Below are 26868 nucleotides of genomic sequence, written 5' to 3' on the forward strand. Positions count from 1 at the left end.
GCCAGTCTTTTTAAGCAAGCCTCTTGCTATCTACTGTCCAGATGTTAACTTATGACACACGTTAATTCCTCTACCAGGAGAGAGTAATCCAGTGCTGCATATGACTCTGAGGAGAACCATCCAAAGACTTCATTAGCTGATGGAATATGTGGGCACAGTGCCTTGAATGCAGCATCCTTCAGTGGTGTATTAGGCTTCTGGCTATTCATGTGCTGACTGATTGTGGGAGAAAGTCTGATTACTACCTAAGAATGTTTCTTTACTTTCCCCTTGCTAAAAAGGAGACATTTTAGATATTAGCATGTTGATTCAACAAAGCACTTGAGCATGTCCCTGAAAGTTCAACACATACTTCTTCCCTAGTCAAGAATGTAATGAGCTGAAGCACAAAGTGCTTTGCTGAACTGGGCCTGAGCTGCTAACTTTTTGCACAGCTAGGTTTGGTGCAGGTGACAATTTTTCAGAGCTTCCAAAAGACTTTAATGTTGCAGCTAGTACATAAAACCTGCTGCCATGTAGGAGATCACCAGACAGGTTCCTTGCTTGACGCACTTGGTGAAGGGACTGGATGGACTCCTTCACTCTGGTGGCAGTTGAAGGCCAGGCTGTCTCTCAGCTTGTGCTTTTCTTGATATTCAGCTACCCAGGTGAGTGAGTTACAGGGATGTTGGAAGGAGCATGTGGCTTCTTTTGTAAAACAAGTGATCTCCAGAATGTGGTGCACCTCTTCTGCCTCCTTCTGGGCCTCCCAGCTGGAGGTGATGGTTGGTGTGCAGGCATTTTACTGTGTAGCCATCTTCTGAGGCCAACAAACCCTAGTCAAACTAATGTCCTCACTTATCTGAACATGGGACTCAGTTGGGGAGAGATTGAGAGGAAGTGAATGCTTTCACATGCTAATTTGGTAGACTTGGTGTTGAGGGCTCTGGGGATTAGCTATTTCCCCCACAAGTGTGATTCCTAATTAGTCACAGATGCTTTTTAAAGGGCTGCTGCTGAGTCACAGTAAGTGAAAGCAGAGTTTAGCTAAACTGTAGACCCTTGACAGGTTTTATAAAGTCTAAATGCAATGGAAATATTTCTGTGAATCTTGGAAATTTCATGAAAATGGATCCTTTGATATAAACATTTCCCTGCATTATTTACACCCCAAACACTTCAAGATTGGGCTAGTTTATTTCCATTGTCAAAGCTGACAGAAGTGCAAAAAGAGTAAACCATGCAAAAGGGTAATAAGTAGTTTCATAGGAAATGTTATTTTCACAATCTAAGGTGGTGGTAGAAACACAGGTACAGGCACTTTGTTCTTAAAAATACAACAAACATGGCCTTGAATGATCGGGGACCTGGAAGAATTAAACCAAAGGTCAAAAGTACTGGTATATGCATCCTATCTTGAGCTCTGGGTTATTGTGGATCCCTCTCCCTTTGTCTGTGTGAAATTCCCCCTTTCTCCCCAAAAGAGCTAAAACTCTGAATTTTGGAACATATGTCAAGTGCACCGTGGCCAAGAAAATGATGTGTCCGGATCTGGACATTTGTAAATTGTCTTCTGTGGGGCCCTGTGTCCTTTTTGAAGTCCCCCAAGTCCTTTATTGGCTTTTTGAGCCAACATTTTATACTCGAATTCCCAACAGCCAGTGCAGCTCCAGCCAACTTCAGTTAAACTGTTTGTGCAGAATTTTGTCATAACACTGTGAGAATAGTATCAACTTAAAACCAGGGGGACACTATAAACTTTTTTCCTGTCAGATACTACATGGGTTTTAATCGAGGCCGTTGAAAGAAAACTAACCTATCAAGGTCATTGTGTTTGCCACCCTTGACACTTTAAATTCATACAGAGTCTAAAATGAAAAGTCAGATATTGGTGATAAATTATCCATTAATGTTCCTACTGTAAGGAGTTGTGTCTGTGCCAGCTATTACATTGATCTGAGAAAATGTATTGATTCTTACTGACTTTTTATCTTTTAAGTGAAGATGTTTCAAGTAGTTAATGCAGCCACAGATTAATTAAGAGGCTCTTGGGTGATGCAATTTAATTTTTTTATATATACTTTTGCCAGTCTGTACAGGTCTCCTGTGGAGAACTGTTTTAAGTAGGCATTGTGTGGTCATGATTTTCCATTGTGGAGTCTAGAATTTTTGAGCAGATAATACATTTATATTGCATTTGAGATCTAGCAGGAAGGAAATTTTTAAAATGAACTAGTGTTGCACAAATCAAAAAGTTAGTCTGTACGAAGTGTTCAGTTTCAATCCACTGTAATCAGACTGACCTCTGGTAATCGCTGCCAAACACTTATGAATGACTTCCCTTTGTGTGTGTTTCTCCATTAGAAAGAGAAAAGGAGATGAGGTGGATGGAAATGTGACCTCAAAAAAGAAACAGAAAAAAGAAAAAGACAGAGAATCCAAGCAGGAGAAGCTGTTGAAGGTTTGTTGTTTGAGCTATCCTAAACTTCTAAAACTTTCTTTCTGAATGGGAATGTAGTGCTGTTGAAGGGTGCTGGGTTGACAGCCATGACATGTAGAGTCCTATTTATTCACAGCTACAGGATCTAGAGTCTTATTTATTCACACAAGTAGAGTGTGAATCACAGCAATGCAAGCATCCCTCATGCTGCCCTGTTAGTATGCTTCATCTGTAAAGTGGTGAGATGCTAGTTCACTATGCAAGCCCATTCAGACCTTGGCCCCTCAGAGATGTAAAGAAAAAAATGCCAGTAGCTTTTCCTGAAATTGAAATCTTAATAGTGTGGCCAAAACATAGCTTACACAGAGCAAAAAGGCCTTATAGTTTTCTGCTGCTTTATTTTGAAGTTATAACTTATTACATCCTTAGCAGAGCACCCTGTTTCGTAGTCTACAGACCAGGAAGGTTTTAACTGCTACAATTCAGCATTCTGAGAATCAGGGTTGATTTGGGGTTAAACTCTTAAATTCATCATGGTTTTTGTTCTTAGTATGATGAACTCATTTGTCTTTTCTACTGAAACTAGAAATTATTTAACATACATATCTGCTACCCATTATCACCATGGCACAGAGAAAACCACACCTAAACACACAGATGACAAATGCCTGTGCATTATTAGAAATGTCTCAAGTGATATTTTAGTGTCCAACATTCTGTCGTTATCCATCCCTTTTCTCCCTCTCAATGGAAATCCCCAAAAGAAGAGTTTCTAGATTTTTCCCTTATTGCCTGGATGACTGACCTTTATAGTCCCTTTTTTAGGGGAGCATGTGTATGTGGTCTTGTAGCTTAAAACGGGCAATACGAGTCAGGATTTGTGGGCTCACTTCTATCATGTGACCTGTTGTATTCATTTAGATGGAATATGTGGGCCTAAAGAGTCAGTGGTGTTTAAAATGACCCTGTCACTGTCCAACATTAAACAGAGTTAAATAAGGTTCAGGATTTGGTTTGCAGAAACCTCCGCCTGCTCAGTACTGCTGCAAACATCATAAACCTCTTTTTGACTTTTTATTAAAGATACAGAAAAGAAGGAAAAACAGTTAAAGCATTTGAAATGTGAAGTATTAAGTAAGATTTTCATTTGAACATTTATTGTTCCCTTTTCCTCCAGTTGGATATTTAAAAGGACTCCCCTAAACCCCAATTTGACAATCTCTTAGATGGTATTAAAGATGGTGGTAACTGTCCTTCTGAGGAAAAGAGCAGTTAGTTGAAATGGGCTGGAGCAGTTGTTGTTAAAGTCTGATCCCATTTCCTAGAAACAAAACAAGACAAACACACACCAGGGGAAAGAAAAGCGCAGCAGAGGGAGAAAATGCATCTTGTCTCTCTGGTGCTGACTTTCACTTGCAGCCTCACAGCTGGAAAAACACAGGCACAGCACACGATCTCGTCAGTCACACTGAAACCTGACAACTTGTAACCCCATCGGGCGGTTTGCGGGTGTTCCTTTTAGTTCCCTATTTCTGGTTTGTTGAAAGCCTGACAGTAGCCTGCTACTTCAGGATTGCTCTTCTTGGACAGTGATTGCAAATATCCAAGCTGCCAGGTTTTCCTCAACAGGAGCAGACAGAGCTGATTTGGAGCATCAAAGACGAGCTGAGGAAAGTCTGTTCCACTAACGACCTGAAAGAGCTGCTGATAGCCAACAAACAGGAAGTGCCTTCTGGGGAATCTGCTGTGAGTGGGGATTTTATTTCCGTTATGAATGTGACTCTCTGTCTGTCTGAATCTGTGAGGTTCATTCAGAGCTATGTTGCTAATGACAGCCAAAGGTCTGAAGCAAAAGCCTATTGTGAAATCTCAAGAACAGAAAAATCAGTTGGATTGAACACATGGCAATGGTTTGCAAACTGCTCCATGCCCTGCTGGTGGTCTGTGGGGAGCAGGCTGGGCATGTGGCATCAGATCTACTCTTTCTTCTCAGCGGTTTAATTACACTAAAAGAAGCTAAAACTACATTTAAGACTTTACTAATGTTACTTATTCACATAAATAATTACTGTAGTTGCCACATAATGTTTTGAATGGGATAGGAAGTGGCCTTTGCAATCTGTGTTTTAAGGTGTAATCCATCTCTGACTTGGAATATTTACATTTCCTAAAACAGTGCTAAAGCCTCAAGGGTGCTGGAAGGGGAGGGGAGAGAAACAGAGGGATCGGAGAGGGATGGCTACAGTAGGTCTCTAGGATTAAAATGGTCAAGGATCAGTTTCCAAGGAGGAAGATTGGATTATTATGGACTATGCGTTGACAGCTAAATACTGTGTAACCAAGTCTAACACCCATCTTCCAGCAACATTTTAACTTATTCCAGTGGAAGCATGCTTAGCCCTTTACATTAAACATGCTATCTCAGACACAAAGCAGAAGCCTTGTCCTGAGGAGATGACTGTCCAAAGGCATAAGTGGGTGCCTGTGCGAGGGCAGACAAACTTAGTGACATGAGGTCAAGGCTTTGTGCCACAAGTAGTTTTGAGGACTGTGCTTTTATTTATAAGCTAATTTTAGGGTACGTCTACACTACAGGATAATTCCAATTTTACATAAACCGGTTTTATAAAACAGATTGTATAAAGTTGAGTGCACATGGCCACACTAAGCACATTAATTCGGCGGTGTGCGTCCATGGTCCGAGGCTAGCATCAATTTCCAGAGCGTTGCACTGTGGGTAGCTATTCCGTAGCTATCCCATAGTTCCCGCAGTCTCCCCCGCCCCTTAGAATTCTGGGTTGAGAGCCCAGTGGCTGATGGGGCAAAAATCATCGTTGCGGGTGGTTCTGGGTAAATGTTGTCAGTCATTCCTTCCTCCGGGAAAGCAAAGGCAGACAATCATTTCGCGCCCTTTTTCCCTGGATTGCCCTGGCAGACCCCAGAGCACGCAACCATGGAGCCCGTTTAGCTTTTTTTTTTTACAGTCACCGTATGTGTACTGGATGCCGCGGACAGAGGCGATACTCTAGTGCTACACAGCAGCATTCATTTGCTTTTGCATGATAGCAGAGATGGTTACCAGTCATTCAGTACCGTCTGCTGCCAGTGTAATTTGGCAATGAGATGACGGTTATCTGTCCTTCTGTGCTGTCTGCTGCTATCATGGGTGCCCCTGGCTGAGATCGGCCGGGGGCGCAAAAGCAAAACTGGGAATGACTCCCCGAGTCAATCCCTCCTTTATGGTTTCTGAAAATAGTCAGTCCTGCCTAGAATACGGGGCAAGTGTACTGGAGAACCAGTGTATCAGAGAGCACAGCCGCTCCGTGTCAGATCCCACAGAAATGATGAGCTACATGCCATTCACGGGGGGGTGCCCCTGCAACAACCCCACCCGTTGCTTCCCTCCTCCCCCAACCTTCCTGGGCTACTGTGGCAGTGTCCCCCTCATTTGTGTCATGAAGTTATAAAGAATGCAGGAATAAGAAACAGTGACTTGGTAGTGAGATAAAATGAGGGGGAGGCAGCCTCCTGCTGCTATGACAGTCCAGGCAGGACATTAAGCGGTGCGGGGGAGAGGAGCCCAGCATGCCGCTGCTATGATAGTCCAGGCAGTACAGAATCTTTTCTTTACACAGGAAAGGGAGGGGGCTGATGGAGCTCAGCCCCCAGTTGCTATGATGAAGACGGTTACCAGCCGTTCTGTCCCATCTATTGGGAATGACCAGGAATCATTCCTATTTTTACCCAGGTGCCCGTGAGGCCAGCCAGGGGTATTCAGCAGTTATCAAGCATGTGCTGTCTGCTACCAGGGAGGGGAGAGGAGCAGATACTGCTCTTCACTGCTGCAGCATCGCGTCTACCAGCAGCATTCAGTAGACATAGGGTGACATTGAAAGAAGTCAAGAAATGATTTCTTTCCCTTTTCTTTCACGTGGGGGAGGGAGTAAATTGACGATCTATTCCCTGAACCACGCCGGACAATGTGTTTGAACCTACAGGCACTGGGTGCTCAGCCAAGAATGCAAATACTTTTCGGAGACTGCTGTGGACTGTGGGATAGCTGGAGTCCTCAGTACCCCCTCCCTCCCTCCCTCCATGAGCGTCCATTTGAGTCTCTGGCTTCCCGTTACGCTTGTCACGCAGCACTGTGTAGCCTGGAGGTTTTTTTTTCAAAACGCTTTGGCATTTCGTCTTCTGTAACGGAGCTCTGATAGAACAGATTTGTTTCCCCATACAGCAATCAGATCCAGTATCTCCCGTAGGGGCCATGCTGGAGCTCTTTTTGGATTTGGGACTGCATTGCCACCCGTGCTGCTCAGAGCTCCACGCTGGGCAAACAGGAAATGAAAATCAAAATTTCGCGGGGCTTTTCCTGTTTACCTGGCCACTGCATCCGAGTTGAGATTGCTGTCCAGAGCGATCACAGTGGTGCACTGTGGGATACCGCCCGTAGGCCAATACCGTCAATTTGCGGCCACACTAACCCTAATCTGATATGGTAATACCGATTTTAGCGCTACTCCTCTTGTCGGGGAGGAGTACAGAAACCGATTTAAAGAGCCCTTTATATCGATATAAAGGGCCTTGTAGTGTGGACGGGTACAGCGTTAAATCGGTTTAACGCTGATAAAATCAGTTTAAACCCGTAGTGTAGACCAGGCCATAGATTCAACAAATAACACTGTTTGTCTTCAGGCCAAGGTATTCAGATGTGTGCGAGTTTGCTGGATTCTCTGACACAGTATGCTGTGTGTGCTTCCACTGTTATCCTGGCATGATTTGTTTGCTTCTCTGTTGCTTTAGATCTTGGACCGAGTAGCAGATGGGATGGCATTCGGAGCTCTGCTTCCCTGTGAGGAGTGCAAGGGGCAGTTTGTGTTCAAGAGTGATGCCTACTACTGCTCAGGGGACATCACTGCCTGGACTAAATGTGTTGCCAAAACACAGACCCCCAGCAGGAAGGAATGGATAATCCCAAAGGTAGGTGCAGCAGACTTGACTATCTAAAACTTGGCCTTTTAATTCTTAAATTACTCTATTGGTCGTGGAAGGGAAGAAATAAATATTAATGCCCACAGCTTGGTATTAGAGGGCATGACATACTGCAGCTTCTGTGCACCTCTGCCTCTGAGAATGGGAAGAGCTGCTCATCGCTAATGCACAGGGGAGATTGTTGTACAGTAGCAGTGGGATGGAGAGATGTTTTTTCTTCCATTCCAGAACTTTGGGCCTCTCCAATTTGTTCTGCTGCTGCAAGAGTGACTTGTGGTTTATGTGTGTGATTTTTAGTGTAATTCCTAATGACTGGTGGATTTTGCTGTTTTAATTTTTTCTTTTTAACTGAGGCAAGCGATTCTAATTCTGCGCTCTCCGAATTTCAGATGCTAATGTCTGAATTCCAGAACACTGTAAGCAATTACCGTCTTAAAACAAAGAGCTTTGCAGTTTCCTCTGCTTTCCCTCTGAATTGGGAAATGCATTTTCAGAGACTGTGTTCATGACTTTTAATGATAAGTGCTTTAACCAGGGCTTTAAAAAAAACAACAAATCCTGCAGTAGAAATGTTGGTGAAATATCAACTGAAAAAATCAAGGTTTTTCCTCCACATTTGTTTTAAACACTACACTGAGGAGAGAGAGCAAATGTGTCTGGGGAATTAGGTTTTTGTGTAATGGGAAGCAGTGTTCTCTAATAGTTAGGGAAGGGGATTGGAAAGTGCTGGGACTCCTGATTCTATTCCTGACTGTCACTAAATCACTGTTTTGACCTTGAGCAAGTCACTTAACCTTTCTGTGCCTGAGTTTCCCAATCAGTAAAATAGGATAATTACCTAGCTCGTGTGGGAGGTTGTGTGGCTTATGTAATGAATTGATTGTGAACCACGCTGAGATCCATGTAAGAATCTTTCAGGAGTAAATGCCAAGATCTGACCAATGCTGAATTTAGTCTTTTAACTTTGTAACCGTATTAGTAGGTTTTAAAGTCGTCTTATGATGCTGCTCCTAGGAGTTCCGGGAAATCACCTACCTGAAGAAATTTAAGTGTAAAAAGCAAGACAGAGCATTTCCTCCAGAGGCTGTGGCTGTGAACGCAGTGCTTCCAGCAGCAGCTTCGGCTCCTTTGACAGAAAAGGCATGTGTGCCAGCAGGTAAATGATTCGCTAGGCAGTGTTCAGAGCCAGGAGAGACTGGTTTGAATGGGGAATATGTGTCTATCCAGTTATTGGAGCCAAATAACATTCACTTTATGCTTTCCCTAGTGTGGCAGTGGGGAGGGGAATAGCAGGTGTCAGTGCAGCCTATGGGATTTCTCCTGGCACTCCACTGGCAAGGAGGCATTGATTGGTTTTTTGAGAAGCCATGGCTTCAGTGTGTGACCTGCTCACTCTGCAGAGCTCCTTCCTGTTGCTCTGCTCAGTCACTTGTCTGCTGTACTGCACTTCAGGATGGGGAACGTTGATGGCCAATCACATGCTGTCCCTGAAGTGCTGTGCAATATGCTGTACCCCTCCTTCTGCTCCAACATCAGGCTGAATCGCCATGGTGAGAAGCAGAGGCAGCCTCTTCTGTTCCTCACCCCGATGTGGATAGATCCCAGCTTCTTTCTGTGGACGAACGCATTTGAGATCCAGGTTGTGCTTTGACAAGTCACCTACCAGTTTTAAACGTTGAACTGCCCCTGGGGAGCCCCTTTCCCTATCACATTTATTAACTGTGTTTGTGCAGAGCTTATCCAACTCCTTGGGCAGTGTGACTAGGGTTCAAATGAAACATTGAATGAGGTGGCTTCTTGCTTGATTTTGTGAGGAACATCCATAGACCTTAGAATCACATGTTCCACTCCAACATTAAACTGTTAGGGCGGTAGCGTGTTTGAATTCATTTATTTGCATGTGGCTTACCAGTCATTGGCTTCTCTCACTTAATGGTTGTTTCCTCTAGCCTCTTGATCCCAGACTCCTCCAGCATTCCCCATCTACCTATCAGTAGGAGCTACTTTGATTTATTCAGCCCTCAGCACTTGTAACAGTCTTCAGTATTACTGTAATGTGTTTCAGCCTTTGTGGCTGTCTAGACCGCAAAACCTATTACAGGTGTGTTTGATCTGTAACATGATAGTGCTAGAGCTGTGTTACCACTTTGATCCTGAGTGGTTACCGGGCTAAGACCGCTCAGTGCCATATCTGCTTCACAGTCTGGTCCCATTTCGACATCCTGCCTCTCCAGTTTCCCCAAAGCAGCTTTTCAATGAAGGAGGTGCCCTTTGTGGATTAAATGTTACCTTTGGGTTTCTCTTGGGTCCTCCCTTCACTGTACATGGAAAAGGGAAGCTGTGTTAGCACTTCATAGCCAACAGCGTGCAAGCAGTGTCTGCTGGGAAGGTGCCAGTATAGTCATGTCCTCAGTCTAAAACCCTTTGCATTTTTCCACCTGTCTTCCCAGGAAATTTCCTGTACATTGGGTTATGCTGGCTTGTATGTTCTCTGTACTAGGGGAGGATGAACGGTTTTGACAATTGTTTGGAGCAGTATCAGATTCAGGATCTGTGGGTTTAGTGCTCACTGCTCTTTATTTACGTGATGTTTTTATTCCTGAACAACTAGATAAGCCATTATCCAGCATGAAGATTTTGACCCTTGGAAAATTATCCAGGAACAAGGAAGAAGTGAAGGCTATGATTGAGGACCTGGGCGGAAAGGTGACAGGGACAGCGAACAAGGCTACCCTGTGCATCAGCACACAAAGTGAGGAACCATGCTGTATCAACAGCAACCTTAGGGCTTGAGAGTTAGGAGATTATAAAGGCCATAGTTAAATTCCTATGTAAAGGCTGGAAGTGACATTCTGTTGAGCCATGTTTGGATAGTGGGTTTTTTTCATATTCTTGGAAAAGTGAATAAAAATATATTTTGTAAGCAAGACTTTCTGTAGCGCTCTTAGTTCTGAGTGATCTAGTGTTTTCCTGACTGCAGTAGAGCTGATGTCAGGAATAGGTATATTTCCTGTTGTGGATTTTAAAGGACGAGACTGTGTTTTAATTGTGAGGTGACTTCTTTTATGTAATGGGTAGCTGAGGTTGATGTAGGTATCTGTGTGTCAAATGGGGGTGGGATGTAACTATTTCATAGCATTCATTCATAGCGTGATTGTGGCTATTTCAATGTTAGGTCCTGCTCCCACTGAAGTAACACCAAAACAACTGTTGACTTCAAAGGTGCACTATCAGACCCTTATGGTGTAGGGGAAAAATGTCCCTGATAGACAGTTGGCCTGGAGGGTGCTACCACAGGCCTCATCAGAGCAGCTCCCACCAAGCCCTTGGCTCAGTTGGGAGGTGAGGCAGGGTTTGAAATCCAGAAAGTCACTGTGCAACAGGTAATTTTGTTTTAGCCTAGACTAGGCTGTTGGGGAGTTTGTTTTGGGCAGAGTGTAGCACATGCAGAACACCTCCTTAACACATTAGAAAGCTTGCACCAGCACAGCTGGGCTAGAATTAGAGCCTTTCGGAAGAGCTCTGTGCTACCTTTGTCACTGAAACGTTTGCTCCAGGAAACTTGGATTACAGCTTCCCTGGATTACAGCTTCTTATCCCCCTCCTTGCAGAGGAAATTGAGAAGATGACCAAGAAGATGGAAGAAGTGAAGGAGGCCAAAGTCCGGGTGGTCTCAGAGGAGTTTCTGCAGGATGTGAAATCCTCCAGCAAGGGCTTCCAGGAGCTCCTGTCGCTGCATGCGCTCTCGCCTTGGGGTGCAGAGGTGAAGCAGGAGCATACGGAGACGTCCCTGGGAGGAAAGTCCAGCGGGCTGCCAAATATGAAGAGTGCTGGGAAGGTCAAGGAAGAACAAGGTAAAAAACGCAATGGCTCTTGTCTCCACAGGAGTGTTCGTTACCGTGTGTTTAAGCTTTACCCTTCCATAACATGCCTCCTGTGTGAGGGTTGGAGGGCGAATGGGTGGGCTCCTCACACAGCACAGTTTGGCTACAGTCCAAACTCACCCCTTTCCCTAAATTGGGCCCTTATTCTTTCTTCAAGTAACAAAGCCCCAAGGCCAGCCAGCCTCAGTGTCCAAACTCCCTCCCGGACGGGCTGTTCGTAGTGTTTCTCCCTGCCATACTGCCTGCCCCCTTCTAGCGCACTCTTGCCTGGGGGGGGGAGAGAGAGAGAGAGAGACGGCCTGTTGTGTTCCTTATTTGAAATAGTGCTGAGGGAGCCAATGAAAAAACTCTGCTTCTCCTCTAGCCTTATACACTGAGACACTCTGCTGGTATAAATCCACACAGCCCTATTGGCTTCATAGAGCAGCCTCATCTTACACCAGCAGAGAATTTGGCTCTCTGTCAGGGTATGTCTACATCTACAATTTTGCAGCGCTGGTTGTTACAGCTGTATTAGTACAGCTGTATAGGGCCAGCGCTGCAGAGTGGCCACACTTACAGCAACCAGCGCTGCAAGTGGTGTTAGATGTGGCCACACTGCAGCGCTGTTGGGCGGCTTCAAGGGGGGTTCGGAGAACGCGAGAGCAAACCGGGGAAGGAGACCTGCGTGATTACCAGAGAGGCTTCCTCAGGTATGTTTTGATACCTACTTATTCCACGGAGGTCAAGAAAAGCGCTGGTAAGTGTCTACACTTGATTACCAGCGCTGGATCACCAGCGCTGGATCCTCTACACCCGAGACAAAATGGGAGTACGGCCAGCGCTGCAAACAGGGAGTTGCAGCGCTGGTCGTACTCCCGTTTTGTCTCGGGTGTAGAGGATCCAGCGCTGGTGATCCAGCGCTGGTAATCAAATGTAGACACTTACCAGCGCTTTTCTTGACCTCCGTGGAATAAGCAGGTATCCCAGCATACCTGAGGAAGCCTCTGGTAATCAAGCTGGTCTCCTTCCCCGGTTTGCTCTCGCGTTCCCTGAACCCCGAGCAAGCTGGTCTCCTTCCCTGCGGTTTGCAGGGTGGTTTGGGGAACGCGAGAGCAAACCGCGGCGAAGCTGGTCTCCTTCCCCGGTTTGCTCTCACGTTCCCCGAACCACCCTGCAAACCGCAGGGAAGGAGACCTGCTTGTTCGGGGAACGTGAGAGCAAACCGCGGCGAAGCTGGTCTCCTTCCCCGGTTTGCTCTCGCGTTCCCCGAACCCCCCTTGAAGCCGCCCAACAGCGCTGCAGTATGGCCACATCTAACACCACTTGCAGCGCTGGTTGCTGTAAGTGTGGCCACTCTGCAGCGCTGGCCCTATACAGCTGTACTAATACAGCTGTAACAACCAGCGCTGCAAAATTTTAGATGTAGACATACCCTCTGTTTAGAGACAGCCAGTGCTACACAATACCTTCCTCTTCCATCCATTTCTCTGTGTGTGAATGTGCTGTCTCCATGGAGCCTTCCAACCTTTGATTGCTCAGAGGTGAGGAACAGAGTTTGTGACCCCCAAACTTAAAATTTCTACCACATGTTGTATGTTGCCGTAACAGCCTGACCCACAGCAATTGTCCAGGCTTTAATTTATGAAAGCAACTCTCACTAAAATTCTAGCAGGATAACTAAAACATTCCACCTGTTTGGTGCAGGGAGGGGAGAAGACAGGTGTCACCTCAGTAGACGGTCAGTCCCCAGGTTAGATCACATAAGGTGCAGTGTAGCTGGAAGTCAAAGTGCAGTGACTTCTAATGTTGCTTTAAAAGAGCAGTGTGTTTTATACAGGAGGAACCTGTTAGAGTGAATCCAGACAGGATGAAAACTACTCTCATGCTTTTAAAGAGCCTGAGCATTTATTCAAGGAGAGTTCTTCAGACAATCCTGTTTTATCAGATTAAAAATTTAAGGTCTTCCCATCTCTTTCTTCAGGAACCAGCAAGTCTGAAAAGAAGATGAAATTAACAGTTAAAGGAGGAGCAGCAGTGGATCCTGATTCAGGTGAGTGCAGAAAACCAGCTGTGCCTCCAACCATCCTAGCCAGAGTCTGATTAGTTTGAATCCATGCGTTCACACAGCACTCCCTGTCAGTACCCAGCTCTAACCGGGGAAGCTAATGATCCAACCAGTGGACCAAATTCTATGTTTTAAATTCTTCTCTGCAAATGAACCATGATAGCCCAAACCTGAGACACGAGTGCTCTTTGGTTCCCATTGAGGTACCTAGGAGTTGTGGATTCTCAGCACTTTTCACCCTGCCTCATAGAAGAAACATTTGCTTGGTGAAATGTTAAATGCGGGTGGTCATCTTGCGTATGCATAGAGATAACAATGGCTTTTCCATTGTCTCTGTGCATAAGAATGGCCATAATGGGTCAGACCAAAGGTCCATCTAGCCCAATGTCCTGTCTTTTTACAGTGACCAGTGCCAGGTGCTCTAGGGGGAATGAACAGAACAGGGTTCTTTTCTGAACCCTGTTATAGTCTTGACCTTCACAAAATCCTCTGGCAAGGAATTCCACAGGTTGACTGTGTTTTAAACCTGCTGCCCATTAATTTCATTTGGTGACCCCTAGTTTTGTGTTATGAGAAGGAGTAAATAACACTTCCTTATTTACTTTCTCCACGACAGCATGATTTTATAGACCTCTATCATATTCCCCCTTATTCGTCTCTTTTCCAAGCTGAAAAGTCCCAGTCTTATTAATCTCTCCTCATATGGAAGCCGTTCCATACCCCTCATAATTTTTGTTGCCCTTTTCTGAACCTTCTCCAATTCCAATATATATTTTTTGAGATGAGGTGACCACATGTGCACACAGTATTCAAGATGTGGGTGTGTGACGGGGTGTCAACTCCCCACTGCTGGCGCCTCCCGCTGGTTGCTCTGGGAATAAGCTCTTGTCAGCTGCGAAACGCCCTCTGCATGTGGTGTCTCGCCCATCATCTGCTCTTCTGGTTTGGGACCCATGTTGCTTCCCACTCGGCGGCTACTCCACTCTCACCCCCTGGAGGCGGAGTGCGGGGGATGGAGGTCGGAGGTCGGAGGCTCGCACCTGCCTCAGTGGCCAACCACAACCCCAAAGTCTATCTCCTCATTTCAGGAGCAGGTTGCAGTCTATCTCGGCCCCTCTCCTCTGTGGCCAGGTGCAGTGCAGGGGGGGAATGGGGATACCCAGGCCCACTCGCTACTTTGGGTCCCGACCCAGGGACCCTCTAGCGACAGCCTCTTTCTGCCCTTCTTCCCTCCCCTCTTGTCCACCTACCCTCCCTGGGCTGCTTCCCCTTTGGTCCCGTGCACATTCTTGACCCTTTTTAGCAGGGGCCACAGCCTGGCAGGTAACTGGGCCGAGGCTCTCCTCTGCTCCCCCAAGCCTGCCCAGCACTGCTTTGTCCAAGGTGCTACCTCCTTACCTCAGGAGCCAATCTTCCTCCCTTGCTAGTCGAGGAGAGATTGCCTTCTCTCTTGCTAGGTAGCCTCTATATAGGGCCCAGCCCGGCCCTGATTGGCTCTCTACGGGCCTTTGCTGATTGGCTGCTGGCCTGCATAGCCTCTCTGGTCTTTTCCAGCCCTTTTTTTTCAGGGGGTGGGGCAGGTGCCCCAGCACAGGGTGTACCACGGATTTATATAGAGGCAATATATTTTCTGTCTTCTTAGCTATCATTTTCTTAATGATTCCCAACATTCTGTTTGCTCTTTTGACTGCCGCTGCACACTGAGTGGATGTTTTCAGAGAACTATCCACAGTGACTCCAAGATCTCTGTCTTGAGTGGTAACAGTTAATTTAGATCCCATCATTTTATATGTATAATTGGGATTATGTTTTCCAATGTGCATTACTTTGCACTTATCACCACTGAATTTCATGTGCCATTTTATTGTCCAGTTACCCAGTTTTGTGCCTGTGTCTCTTAACATCTCTTAAGTCTGCATACACAAAATTAGTATGAATAAGGAAAGGAGATACAAAATGACTACCTCACCCTGGCTCTAATTCACTACCTTTCTTCATAGGTTTGGAGGACTCTGCTCATGTCTTTGAAAAGAGTGGTAAAATCTTCAGTGCCACGCTTGGCCTGGTAGATATTGTCAGAGGAACCAATTCCTATTACAAACTGCAGCTACTGGAGGATGACAGAGAGATCAGGTGGGTTTAATTTCTCATGGGAATGCGGGGCGGTTTACAGTATGTTGTTGTTGTTGTTGTTGTTTTTACAAATGCCAAATATAAATAGAAATGTCTTCGTGACTTCTTAAAAAAAATTCTGTGATGTTGTTTTGTTCTTTATGGAAAAGTTCCTTTGTAGTTCTGGAAACCCAAACACAGCAACATCGGGTAAGCACATGAGAACATGGAAGTGAAACTGACCAATCTATTTTCATTTTTGCCAAACGGAATGAGATGAAAAAAGTAAACCTACAGGATGAAATGGAAATTAGGAATTGATAAGCACTTGAGCAAGTCTGGTTTGTGCTCAGTTCCACTGATAGTGAAAACATCTCAGATTGAGCAGTTGAGGTTTTTTAGATATAGAATTAGGGTTAATTAAATGATGTACCACCCAAACTATAATGTCCTGGGACCGGTGTCTCGGCATTCAAGAGCAGCAAGGCAGGATTTGGCACGAGTGTGCCCATTTTAATTTTGGGACATTGTTTATGAAGAGATGTGCAGGTTGCATTTTTTCCCTCTAACTCCTGTTTGGTATGAGCTGACTGCAAAGTCTGTGGAGGCTGGCTCAGTTTCAGACTGCTCCACATCTATGGAAGCATGTAGAAACCAGTACCCTGAGGCTTGGCAAGGTGCATTGAAAAGGGCCAGGAAGCATCATGCCCAGTCTTGGCCAAGCATACATCAGAATTGTACTTCACCTATTAAATTGCCTTGTTTCTCTCCTTTTATGGTCAGACACTTTGGATCCTTTGTCTGTGCAGTCACAAAAGTTGAGGCTGTCTCTTCCTTCTCCCCCTCAACTCCCAAGAGCCTCCAGAATTTCTCTGAATAACGTCTCCTCTGGCTCCAGTATAGGCCAGTTCAGCCTTGATGTAAGCAGACTCCACTATAGGCCAGTTCAGCCTTGATGTAAGCAGGCACAACTCTAACTCTCTCAAATGGAAGTTGAACCCACTTACAGTGTTGCTGCTTATGACAAACACTTAATGAGTAGCGGTGAAATCTGACATTTGTAGCCATGCCCCTATGTGATATAAATTTGAGTGTGATATAAAGTTGGGCATTGATAACAAAAAGGCACTGAAATCCTCATTAATTTTACTCTGCAGTATTGGCGTCTTTAGCCCGCAGTAGAGCCTAGACATGTTAGTTGCTTGCAAGATAGAAGCTGGTCCCTTTCCCAAAGACATGTAATGTAAAACGACAGATGAATAAAGGGTGGGGAGAAAGGGATACAGCACACAAGCAAAGCAATCTGACTAATGTATCAATATTAAAGGTTTTATGGTGTGTAGGTGGGAGGACTGGATGGCACAGGTGACTAGTGATGGACTATAGAGCTGAACTGGCAGACTAGAGAGGAGGTTCACGTTGGTAGTGAGCAAAGATGTTCTACCATTTGCTATTGTTGAGTGTCAGTGAAGCAAGGTTAGTTTCAATCCAGGTCCCATAGGTAGGGCCCTACCATATTCACCGCAATGAAAAACATGTCACAGACCGTGAAATCAGATCTGCCCCATTAAATCTAGTTATTGTAGGGGAGGGGCACGGCTGGGGGAACCCCAGCTGGGATCTCCTACTGTGCACCAGGCTGTAGCTGCAAGTCCCAGCAGGGCGGGATTTCTTCCCCTGTACGGCCACACTCCCAAAAGAGACCAGACCTACCTCCAGGTACCTCCCTCAGCTTTAAGAAGCTCCGCAGATGTGCTGTCTTTAGTGCCCAGAACTGAAGGTAGCGCAGAGATCTGAAGGCAGCGCAGGAGTGAGGGTGGCAATCCCACGAACCCCCTACAACAGCTCTATGACCCCCTCCACAGTTACAACACTGTGAAATTTCAGATATAAACGCCTGAAACCATGAAATAGACTATTTTAAAAATCCCATAACCCTGACATTAACCAAAATGGACCGTGAATTTGGTAGGGCCCTACCCATAGATCAAGTGCCAGCATCCCAGCCGCAATGGACACCAGGTGGCAACTTTGTTGGCGTCTCCTGAGATTGCAAAGGGTTGCCTGGCTCTCTGCCATAGGCTTGTCTATACACAGAAGCAGCCCTATTTTAACTATACCAATATTGCTAAAGCAGTACAATCCTCCTAGTGTGGACACCGTAATACCAGTATAAAGGCTCCTTTGTAATATAACCGTGTACCCCTTTGATTATTTCAGTAAAAAATCACCCCCCAACTGAAATAGTGAAATTAATACAAAAAAACTGCATTAGACCAGGCCTTGGAGAAGATTCTGCCAGGTCAGAGTTGAAGCATGATGATAGGACAGTAAAGAAAAGCTTTCACTGCTACCCTCACTTTTGCCTCCAGAGCTGTTAATCTAGTGGCCTTCAGTATTACATTCACACATCAAATTCAAGTGTGCACACCTTTCTGTGGCAGCCACTTTTTGGTAGCTCTAGGCATTGATGTATAAAAACTTGCCCCATTATGTGTGTGTAGTCATTCCAAAACTAGAGAGCCTTCCATTGAATGATAACGCAGCTGGATGATTCGAATACTATGCTTATGTCCGCGCAGTCTTTATTGCGGGATCAGATTCATTTAGAACTGAGATCCAGAGATCTTACTGTTCACTTTTCCTGTTTTGTTTGCTTCTAGGTATTGGGTTTTCAGATCTTGGGGTCGTGTTGGCACTGTGATTGGGAGTAACAAACTGGAGCAGATGCCATCTAAAGATGATGCCATTGAGCACTTCTTGAATGTATATGAAGAGAAAACGGGCAACTCCTGGCATTCCAAGAACTTCACTAAATATCCCAAAAAATTCTACCCCCTGGAAATAGACTACGGACAGGTAACTCCCTAATATTCCTGTGCTGGGAAGATAATTCTTTCTTACACAAAGGAAAATGCTTATCCTGCACTATCTTATTTGCTTTATGAATGCATTTGTTCAACAAAAGGATAAGGTGCAGGATTCTGGATATTTTGCATTAGGCAGAGTGCTAAAGTGCTCTGTGCAGTGCAAGTGTAAGATGATACTGTGCCTACCCCAAGTGGCTTACCATGTAGATCAGGTGCAAACAACAGTGCATTTAAATAGATAACTAGTCATGTTAGAAAAGTGTTAAAAACTAAAGTTAGCTCAGATGCCTTTGAGTTGACAGTATGTGCCCACTTTTGGGACCTCTCAATTGGGGAAGTTAAAAGGACATCAGTTTGAAAAGTTGTCATTTAAAATAAGTCAAAAGTAGTTTCATGTACTGCCCGGGTCCCCGAGTCCCAGGCCAGTTGTACATCACAATCTCATTTTCCTATTGGTAAGAAAGTACTTCTCTCCCCTACCGCTATGTGAGTGACCCATCCAAACAGAGGAAACACTAAAACTGGCTCTTCCCCAGAGTTCTGTCAAATGCATATACTGAACAGACCAAAAAAGAGACATCAGCCATTGCAGAAGAGAGCTGTTTAAATAGTAAAACAAAAATTCTCTCTCTCTTCTGACCCCTGAGAATGTCTGTGAGTTTACTTAAAGGGATATCCTCAACTTGAATCATACTTCTGAGCGTTTTTTAAACCTACAGTTGTTGAACATAGCCCCTAAGATAACAAAGCTAGAAAATATTTTGTAATTTTTATCACACATTCATATAGCCAAATTGTTGAATGTCAACTGAAATGTCAGAATATAAAAATACGTAGCTTTAGCAAAGTAGTCTGCGTTAGTTCAGAACGTTACACTGATGAGCTGTTAATAAAATTACAACCTCAATGCACACTGAACTCTGTTTTGAAGTACAAGGCGGATGCTTTATTGATCAGGCTACATCATCTTTGATCTATATCCAGGAGAACACACAAATAGTATTGTGGTCAACGGAAGACTACTGGATTGTTCCATGAGTAGAAAAATTTACAATAGAAGTGTATTGAAAATGTGATTAGTACAGGCTATGAAGTTCAAACAAAACAGTCTCCTAGTTCAGACCAAGATCTACATACATGCTAAGTATTGTTGAAAAAGAAAATCTATTTAATATTGCTTTGGGTGAAGCAGCAAAATACAAGTGTGAAGATGAAAAATATGTTCTTCTAAATTTAACTTGCATTTACATGGAGCACCTCTTGAAATCACATATGTCAAGTTAACAATTATTCAGTTTTTTTTAATACAGACTTAATGACCCATTGCTTTGTATTCCAGAGCAATACCCCACATTTCCTACCAAATTCAGGCATGTGTACAATAGTGTGCCCTCTCTAACTTGGCTTTGAGTTGTTACCATGACAATCAATACATTTCCCTTATCCCTTGGCATGTTTGTGTTTACTCTTTCTAGGATGAAGAAGCTGTGAGGAAACTGACAGTGAGTGCTGGGACCAAGTCAAAGCTTCCTAAGCCAGTCCAGGACCTTATTAAGATGATCTTTGATGTGGAGAGCATGAAGAAAGCCATGGTGGAATTTGAGGTATTTGCACTTTTATTTAGTGTTGCTTGTTTGTAGTCACTCCTTCCCACTAGACACGATAGTTATGCTGGCAGTAGCAGGCCGTTCGCACTGTGGATCTGATCCAGCTCTGTCAATGGGAATCATTTGAAGGACATTGAATCAGGCCCTATGATAAGGGGGTGCGGCGGGGGGGATGTTTAACTAGCCTTTATCACTAGTTTAAAAAAAAAAACATACATGACACTTCAATCATAACTATACATATGTCATCTTGGCACATCTCTTTCATTAGTGATGTCTATATTGAATGTTCTCAGCTTGTAAATCTAAAGGAGACTTTTCTGTCTGTTCGTCCTGTAAGCTCAGCCTGGGATGAGGAAAATCATTCTGTATTCCTCTGTGTTATGCACATCATCACCATTAGTAGAGGTTTTAGAATCTTAACTCAGATGGCCACTGATACATGAGGCAAGAAACACCCTTCTGGGTCTGCCGCCCTGACACATGTAAAACTATTATTAGTAAATTTAAATAACAGAGACCCTGGAGGTGCACAGAAAGCTGATTACCTGCATTAAGGTTGTCATAAACAGATAGCTAAGGGTTAATGTCTCTTTCACCTGAAGCACCTGACTAGAGAACCAATCAGGAAACAGGATTTTTTTTTCAACTCTGAGTGGAGGGAAGTTTGTGTCTGAGTCTTTGTCTGCCTGCCTGCTTTTCTCTCAGCTTTGAGAAGTGATTTCTGTTTTCTAATCTTCTGTTTCCAAGTGTAAGGACAAAGAGATCAAATAGTGAGTTATGTGGTTTCTTTTCTTTGGTATTTACATGTCTATAGTTGCTGGAGTGCTTTGAATTGTATTCTTTTTGAATAAGGCTGTTTATTCAATATTCTTTTAAGCAATTGACCCTGTATTTGTCACCTTAATACAGAGAGACCATTTGTATGTATTTTTCTTTCTTTTTTATATAAAGCTTTCTTTTTGAGACCTGTTGGAGTTTTTCTTTACTGGGAAACTTCAGGGAAATTGAGTCTGTACTCACCAGGGAATTGGTGGGAGGAAGAAGTCAGAGGGAGATCTGTGTGTGTTAGATTTATTCGCCTGATTTTGCATACCCTCTGGGTGAGGGGGGAAAGAGAGATTAACTCTCGGTAATTCTGTTCTCCAGGACTGGAAAACGGGGAAGGGGGAGTCCCTCTGTTTAGATTCACAGAGCTTGTGTCTGTGTATCTCTCCAGGAGCACCTGGAGGGGGGAAGGGAAAAAGGATTATTTCCCTTTGTTGTGAGACTCAAGGGATTTGGGTCTTGGGGTCCCCAGGGAAGGTTTTTCAGGGGGACCAGAGTGCCCCAAAACACTCTAATTTTTTGGGTGGTGGCAGCAGTACCAGGTCCAAGCTGGTAACTAAGCTTGAAGGTTTTCATGCTAGCCCCCATATTTTGGACGCTAAGGTCCAAATCTGGGACTAGGTTATGACAAAGGTGATGTTTTGATAAAGCCTATTTTCTATTCTCAGCCATGTTAAGTGCCGGATTCTTGTGTAATGTTTTTAAGGCTTGCTCTACACTACGGAGTTAGGTTGACATAAGGCAGCTTATATCAACCTCGCTATATCAGTGTCTACATTACAGCCTTGCTCGCGCCGATGTAAGTTACCCTAATACACCGACATCATAACCCCACCTCCACAAGAGGGGTAGGCCTTATGTCAGTGTAGTTAGGGCCACGCAGTGTCTGTGTACACTGCGTTCCTTACATTGGCTGTGAAATTGACGAGAAAGCTGGCTCCTGGCTCCCCAGCCGAGCTGCTGCAATCCTGGCTCCCCACTTCCTGCTGGGAGCCCTGCTGCCCCTGGGGTCCCGACTCTCCCCTGTCCCCGGAACATGGCAGCTGACTGGACTCTGGGTGTGGATTTCCCCACCAAAGGCGAGAGCCCCCAGGTGGCTGCTCTCTGGCTGATGGGAGGCAAGAAGCCCCAAGCGGCTAGCCCCCTGCTCCTGACAGGGAGCTGCGCAGACCTGAAAGCCTTGGCTCTCAGCCGCTGCCCGCCCTCCTCCCACCCTCCCAAGATGCACGTCACTAACAGAAGGAGGATAGTAATTACTGTAGTGGCCGTAAGTCGACCTAACAGGTCAATTTAAGATTTTAGAGTAGGCATGTGGTCAGTGGCTCACCATCCTTTCAGTTGAGGAAAAAACGCTGTGATTCACCCTTCTTCCTGTGTCTTTAGAATAACATAGCTATGAATCCAAACAGGTGGGGCTGAGAATGGTCTGGTAGTGCCTGCCTAAGGCCCTACTTATCTTTCAATATTGCGGAAATTGCGGATTCCTCAATATTAGGCTTCCCCTGCAGTTTGAGAGCGGGAGCCCCGTTCTGCGCAAGATTGACAGTGGAGGCCCCGGGCAGCCCACAGCGGAAAATCACGGAAAAATAATAATGGGCTTTATTACCGCAAATAATAAGGTCCATTATTACTTTTCCGCAATTTTCCATGCTTTGTCCACAACTCAGCCACTATGTTTTGATAATCATTGCACAGTTGAAGTAGGGCCATATGCCTGCCTCGCTCCATGCATATAAATATGTGTACTAACTTTCATTTGCAGTCTCCAAATCTATTTTTAATGCTGTGGATGAACTGCTGCATGTCAGGGCATCTGTAATGTTAAACAACTTTTCTCTCTTGCTTTCTTTGGTCAGCCTAGAAAGGTACTTTAATTTACCTAGTGTAAAATTACATATTGAAAGAGGTGTTGCATGCTCTCTGCGACATACAGTTTAATTTGCACACCACCTTTTCTACAGCTATACTTCAGTTTGTCATGTGCAGTGAAACGCTGTATACCTGAAGTCCTTTTAGTGTGCAAGCACATTCTGAAGCATCTATGATAGATTTTCCTGTATATTCTGTGGCTTTTGAAAGCAGATTTTGGATTAAAGCTTCTAAAATAAGTGCTAATGATTCTCCATTTCCAGTAGCGTCTAGATCATCTGGAGAAAATTAGCTCTATTGGAGCCATGCTAATTTGTGCCATCTGAGAATCTGTATGGCCCCTAGAGCTTGAATGGAGACTTGTTCTTCCTATTAGATTCTGGCTTCATTATTATCCTATGCTTGGGAGCAGCAGCTCTTTCTAATGAGGGAAGAATATTTGCCTCTGCTAGGGAGCCAAAAAACTGTGTGCAGTCTCCCCAAGGGGTTATTAGGTCCTTGCATCCGCCTGATTTCATGTGCTTTTATCTACTGCACCGTATCCAGGCGCTCCCAATGTGTGTAGATAGCTTTGGCAGCTTCAGGCTTTTTGCCGTTAGACTTGCTGTGATATAAAGTATCATTTTCATGAGGGGAGTGACCTGAAGACTCTCTTCAGCTTTCTGATTCTTTAAAGACTTCCCCTCACTTAACCCTGTACCAGTCCTGTTACAATGGCCTTGTAGTAAACACCTGCTAAGTGGACTAGCACCTGAACTACCCTAGTACTGTCCATTCTCATTCCTGGCTGGAGACCCTGACATTGAGCACTGAGGCGAAGTACTACATTACCCCTTCGCAAAGCATTGGTGTATGCTGCTGATGCTCCATGTGTCTGCAGCTTCTGTGTTCTTTTGTTGTCGTGTTCCACCTGGTGCATGTGACTATACTGGAGGTGATTCTGACAATATACCTGATACATTTGGCAGCAGCATGTGATCCTTCATGATCTCTGTGCTGTTTTGTCCAAAGTTAAACAGATCAGATCCATGTTGCTTTGCAGCTTAAAATCATAGTTTTACATCTCGTTTGCTACTCTACTTCCTATATAGCAGTTGGAGATTACCACTCCACCCTGGTAATGCTAATTTTAAGTGACTTGAAGAATGGGCTTCCAGCACTTCAGCCCAGACCTGGTCTCTTGGGAGGCTACATAACAATCTAATAGATCTTGCTGTTAGGGAATGTGTGTTGGTCTAGGCAGTGGCTAGCCTAAATTGTCATCACTGAGAATGTTTTGTCTGATTATGACTATCTTTGTCTTATTTCTCCTGAAAGTGCATGTGTCTCTCTACATGAGTGTCCCCAAGATATCGTAAGTTGCACTCTGTCATATCTGAGGCTCTGACCTCTATCTCTCAGTTCAGCTTGGTTTTTCTTTATTGCTGGATTTCATCAGTTATAGATGCAGCAGGAGGGGGAAGCAAATCTCTGTACCATGATACAAGGTGCAAATTATCATGCAAATTACTTCAGCACTTGGGTGGCAAGGCTCACTGGTTGAGAAGAGAATCTCAAGTTACGTTGCAGAAGTGGTGTGCATGTGTAGCTGAGAATTTTAACTTCAATTTAATGAATAAAATAGAATTTATCCAACAGTAAATGGTTTGTGGAGTTTCCTAGAGGGTTCTGTCATTGAATCCTGTTTGGAACCAGCCGCTCTACAGTTTTCCTCTCTGGGATGAGAGTTTTGGACCTGGTGCTTGTCAGTGCTCTAACTACACAAATAGTACTGACCTGACAAGCTGAGGGGTGTTCTATGAGGACTGCTAATGTCCATAGAGCATATCCATAACCTCTTGTAAAACATTCAGTTAAAATGGAGCTTTGTTAAATACTGCTGCATACTTCTTCATTACAAAGCTGGTGCATGAAAAGGTCTAGTTTTAAACTATAACTCCCAAGCTCCAGCTGTTCAAAACTGTGCTACCAGACCAGAGAGAGATCTGGGAAGGTCTTGAGAGGTGAACTACTAGAAGAATTAAGATCTGGGGGGTTTAATTAGTTTGCCCAAAATGTGAGGAGGATGAGATAGGTGGGGGTGCCAGGCAACATCTGTTTCTAAAACAAATTAGTAAATAAAATGTGGAAAACAAAAGCATAACTTGTACTGTGAGATTACACTTTTAGTTAACATGTGCCTTGATGGGGCACTCTGTATGCAGAATACAGAATACAATTTCCTCATGCTTGTCTCTGCAGTTTACAGGTGCCAAGTGCTAGTGCTGAAAATGGAGTACGCTTGGACTGTTACTGCAGTCAAAATATTGGGCACATTATGTGATCTCCTGAAGGATATTTTATTCTGTTCAAACTGCCCTTTATATTGGTTTTTCCAGCAGCAGACCTAATTGTAAAAGGTCATGAATGCTTATGGCATTAGGTAAATATTAAACCTTATACTGAAAGACTTATTTTGTTCAGCCCAAGTACTGCACATGATCTTAAGTTACAGACATAATTTTATCTCATTGGGAGATAACTTGTCCATATTTTGGCTGCACTGCTCTATTCATTCTTCAGCCCGTGCAGATAAATGCCAGCTCTGAACTGTTTTAATTTTTATATAATATATTCTGTCTGGAGACTCAGATCTTTCTGGTGCCAGATGAGAGGAACTATGGAGGTTTCATTGTAATGGAGTCCTGTTTTAATTGCTTCAACAAATCTCCTTGTTAGATTGACCTCCAGAAGATGCCACTAGGAAAGCTGAGCAAGAGGCAGATCCAGAGTGCATACTCCATCCTTAATGAGGTTCAGCAGGTAAGAACATAAGAATGGTGGGTACTGGGTCAGACCAAAGGTCCATCCAGCCCAGGATCCTGACTACCGACAGTGGCTAATGCCAGGTGCCCCAGAGGGAGTGAACCTAACAGGTAATGATCAAGTGACCTCTCTCCTGCCATCCATCACCACCCTCTGACAAACAGAGGCTACGGACACCATTCCTTACCCATCCTGGCTAATAGCCATTAATGGACATAACCTCCATGAATTTATCCAGTTTTTTAAAACCCTGTTATAGTCCTAGCCTCCACAACCTCCTCAGTCAAGGAGTTCCACAGGTTGACTGCGCTGTGTGAAGAAGAACTTCCTTTTATTTGTTTTAAGCCTGCTGTCCGTTAATTTCATTTGGCAGCCCCTAGTTCTTATATTATGGGAACAAGTAAATAACTTTTCCTTATTCACTTTCTCCACATCACTCATGATTTTATATACCTCTGTCATATCCCTCTATAGTCTCTTTTCCAAGCTGAAAAGTCCTAACCTCTTTAATCTCTCCTTATATGGGACCCATTCCAAACCCCTAATCATTTTAGTTGCCCTTCTCTGAACCTTTTCTAATGCCAGTATATCTTTTTTGAGATGAGGAGACCACATCTGTATGCAGTATTCAGATTGTGGGTGTACCCTGGATTTACATAAGGGCAATAAGATGATATTCTTCGTCTTATTCTCTATCCCCTTTTTAATGATTCTTAACATCCTGTTTGCTTTTTTGACCACCGCTTCACACTGCGTGGACGTCTTCAGAGAACTATCCACAACGACTCCCAAGATCTTTTTCCTGATTAGTTGTAGCTAAATTAGCTCCCATCATATTGTATATATAGTTGGGGTTATTTTTTCCAATGTGCATTACTTTACATGTATCCACATAAAATTTCATTTGCCATTTTGTTGCCCAGTCATTTAGTTTTGTGAGATCTTTTCAAGTTCTTCACTGTCTGCTTTGGTCTTAACTATCTTGAGCAGCTTAATATTGTCTGTAAACTTTGGCACCTCACTTTTTACCCCTTTCTCCAGATCAGGTGAGCAAGAAACAGACTTTACAACCAGCAAGGGAATTCAGAAATCATTCTGGGCTCAGAACACAGCTGGATTCCTTGCTGCATTTGTACTTTATGGAGGTTACACTTGTTTTAATCAACTAAAAGTTAATGGAGGAAGGGTACATACTTTAGGTTGCAGTAAAGGGGCTGCTTCATTCTTTTTGAATTAACACGTTGCTGAGGACGCTATTACTATTAATCACACCATCTGTAACTGAAGCTGTCTACACTTAAAATGCTATGGTGACAGCTGCAGTGCTTCAGTGTAGACACTCACTACTGCAAAGGGAGGGGTTCTTCCATCACTGTAGGTAATCTAGTTCACCAAGAGGCAGTAGCTAGGTCAGCAGAAGAATTTTTTTGTCTGC

At 44.2% G+C, this 26868-nt stretch overlaps 1 protein-coding gene across 2 annotated transcripts in view; it reads left to right on the forward strand.

Moving 5' to 3' along the window:
- PARP1 (poly(ADP-ribose) polymerase 1) overlaps window positions 1-26868 on the forward strand; it is a 60361-nt gene that overhangs the window by 24387 nt on the left and 9106 nt on the right. For both annotated transcript variants that reach the window (XM_030557385.1, XM_030557384.1), the window contains exons 5-15: window positions 2344-2440; window positions 4049-4165; window positions 7223-7399; window positions 8426-8567; window positions 10023-10163; window positions 11023-11265; window positions 13259-13327; window positions 15343-15475; window positions 18118-18313; window positions 19800-19928; window positions 25347-25430. In XM_030557385.1, the coding sequence (XP_030413245.1) occupies window positions 2344-2440; window positions 4049-4165; window positions 7223-7399; window positions 8426-8567; window positions 10023-10163; window positions 11023-11265; window positions 13259-13327; window positions 15343-15475; window positions 18118-18313; window positions 19800-19928; window positions 25347-25430 (1528 nt within the window). The remainder of the gene's footprint in view (window positions 1-2343; window positions 2441-4048; window positions 4166-7222; window positions 7400-8425; window positions 8568-10022; window positions 10164-11022; window positions 11266-13258; window positions 13328-15342; window positions 15476-18117; window positions 18314-19799; window positions 19929-25346; window positions 25431-26868) is intronic.

The sequence above is a fragment of the Gopherus evgoodei genome, chromosome 3, assembly GCF_007399415.2.
Source record: "Gopherus evgoodei ecotype Sinaloan lineage chromosome 3, rGopEvg1_v1.p, whole genome shotgun sequence".
Classification (NCBI taxonomy): domain Eukaryota; kingdom Metazoa; phylum Chordata; order Testudines; family Testudinidae; genus Gopherus; species Gopherus evgoodei.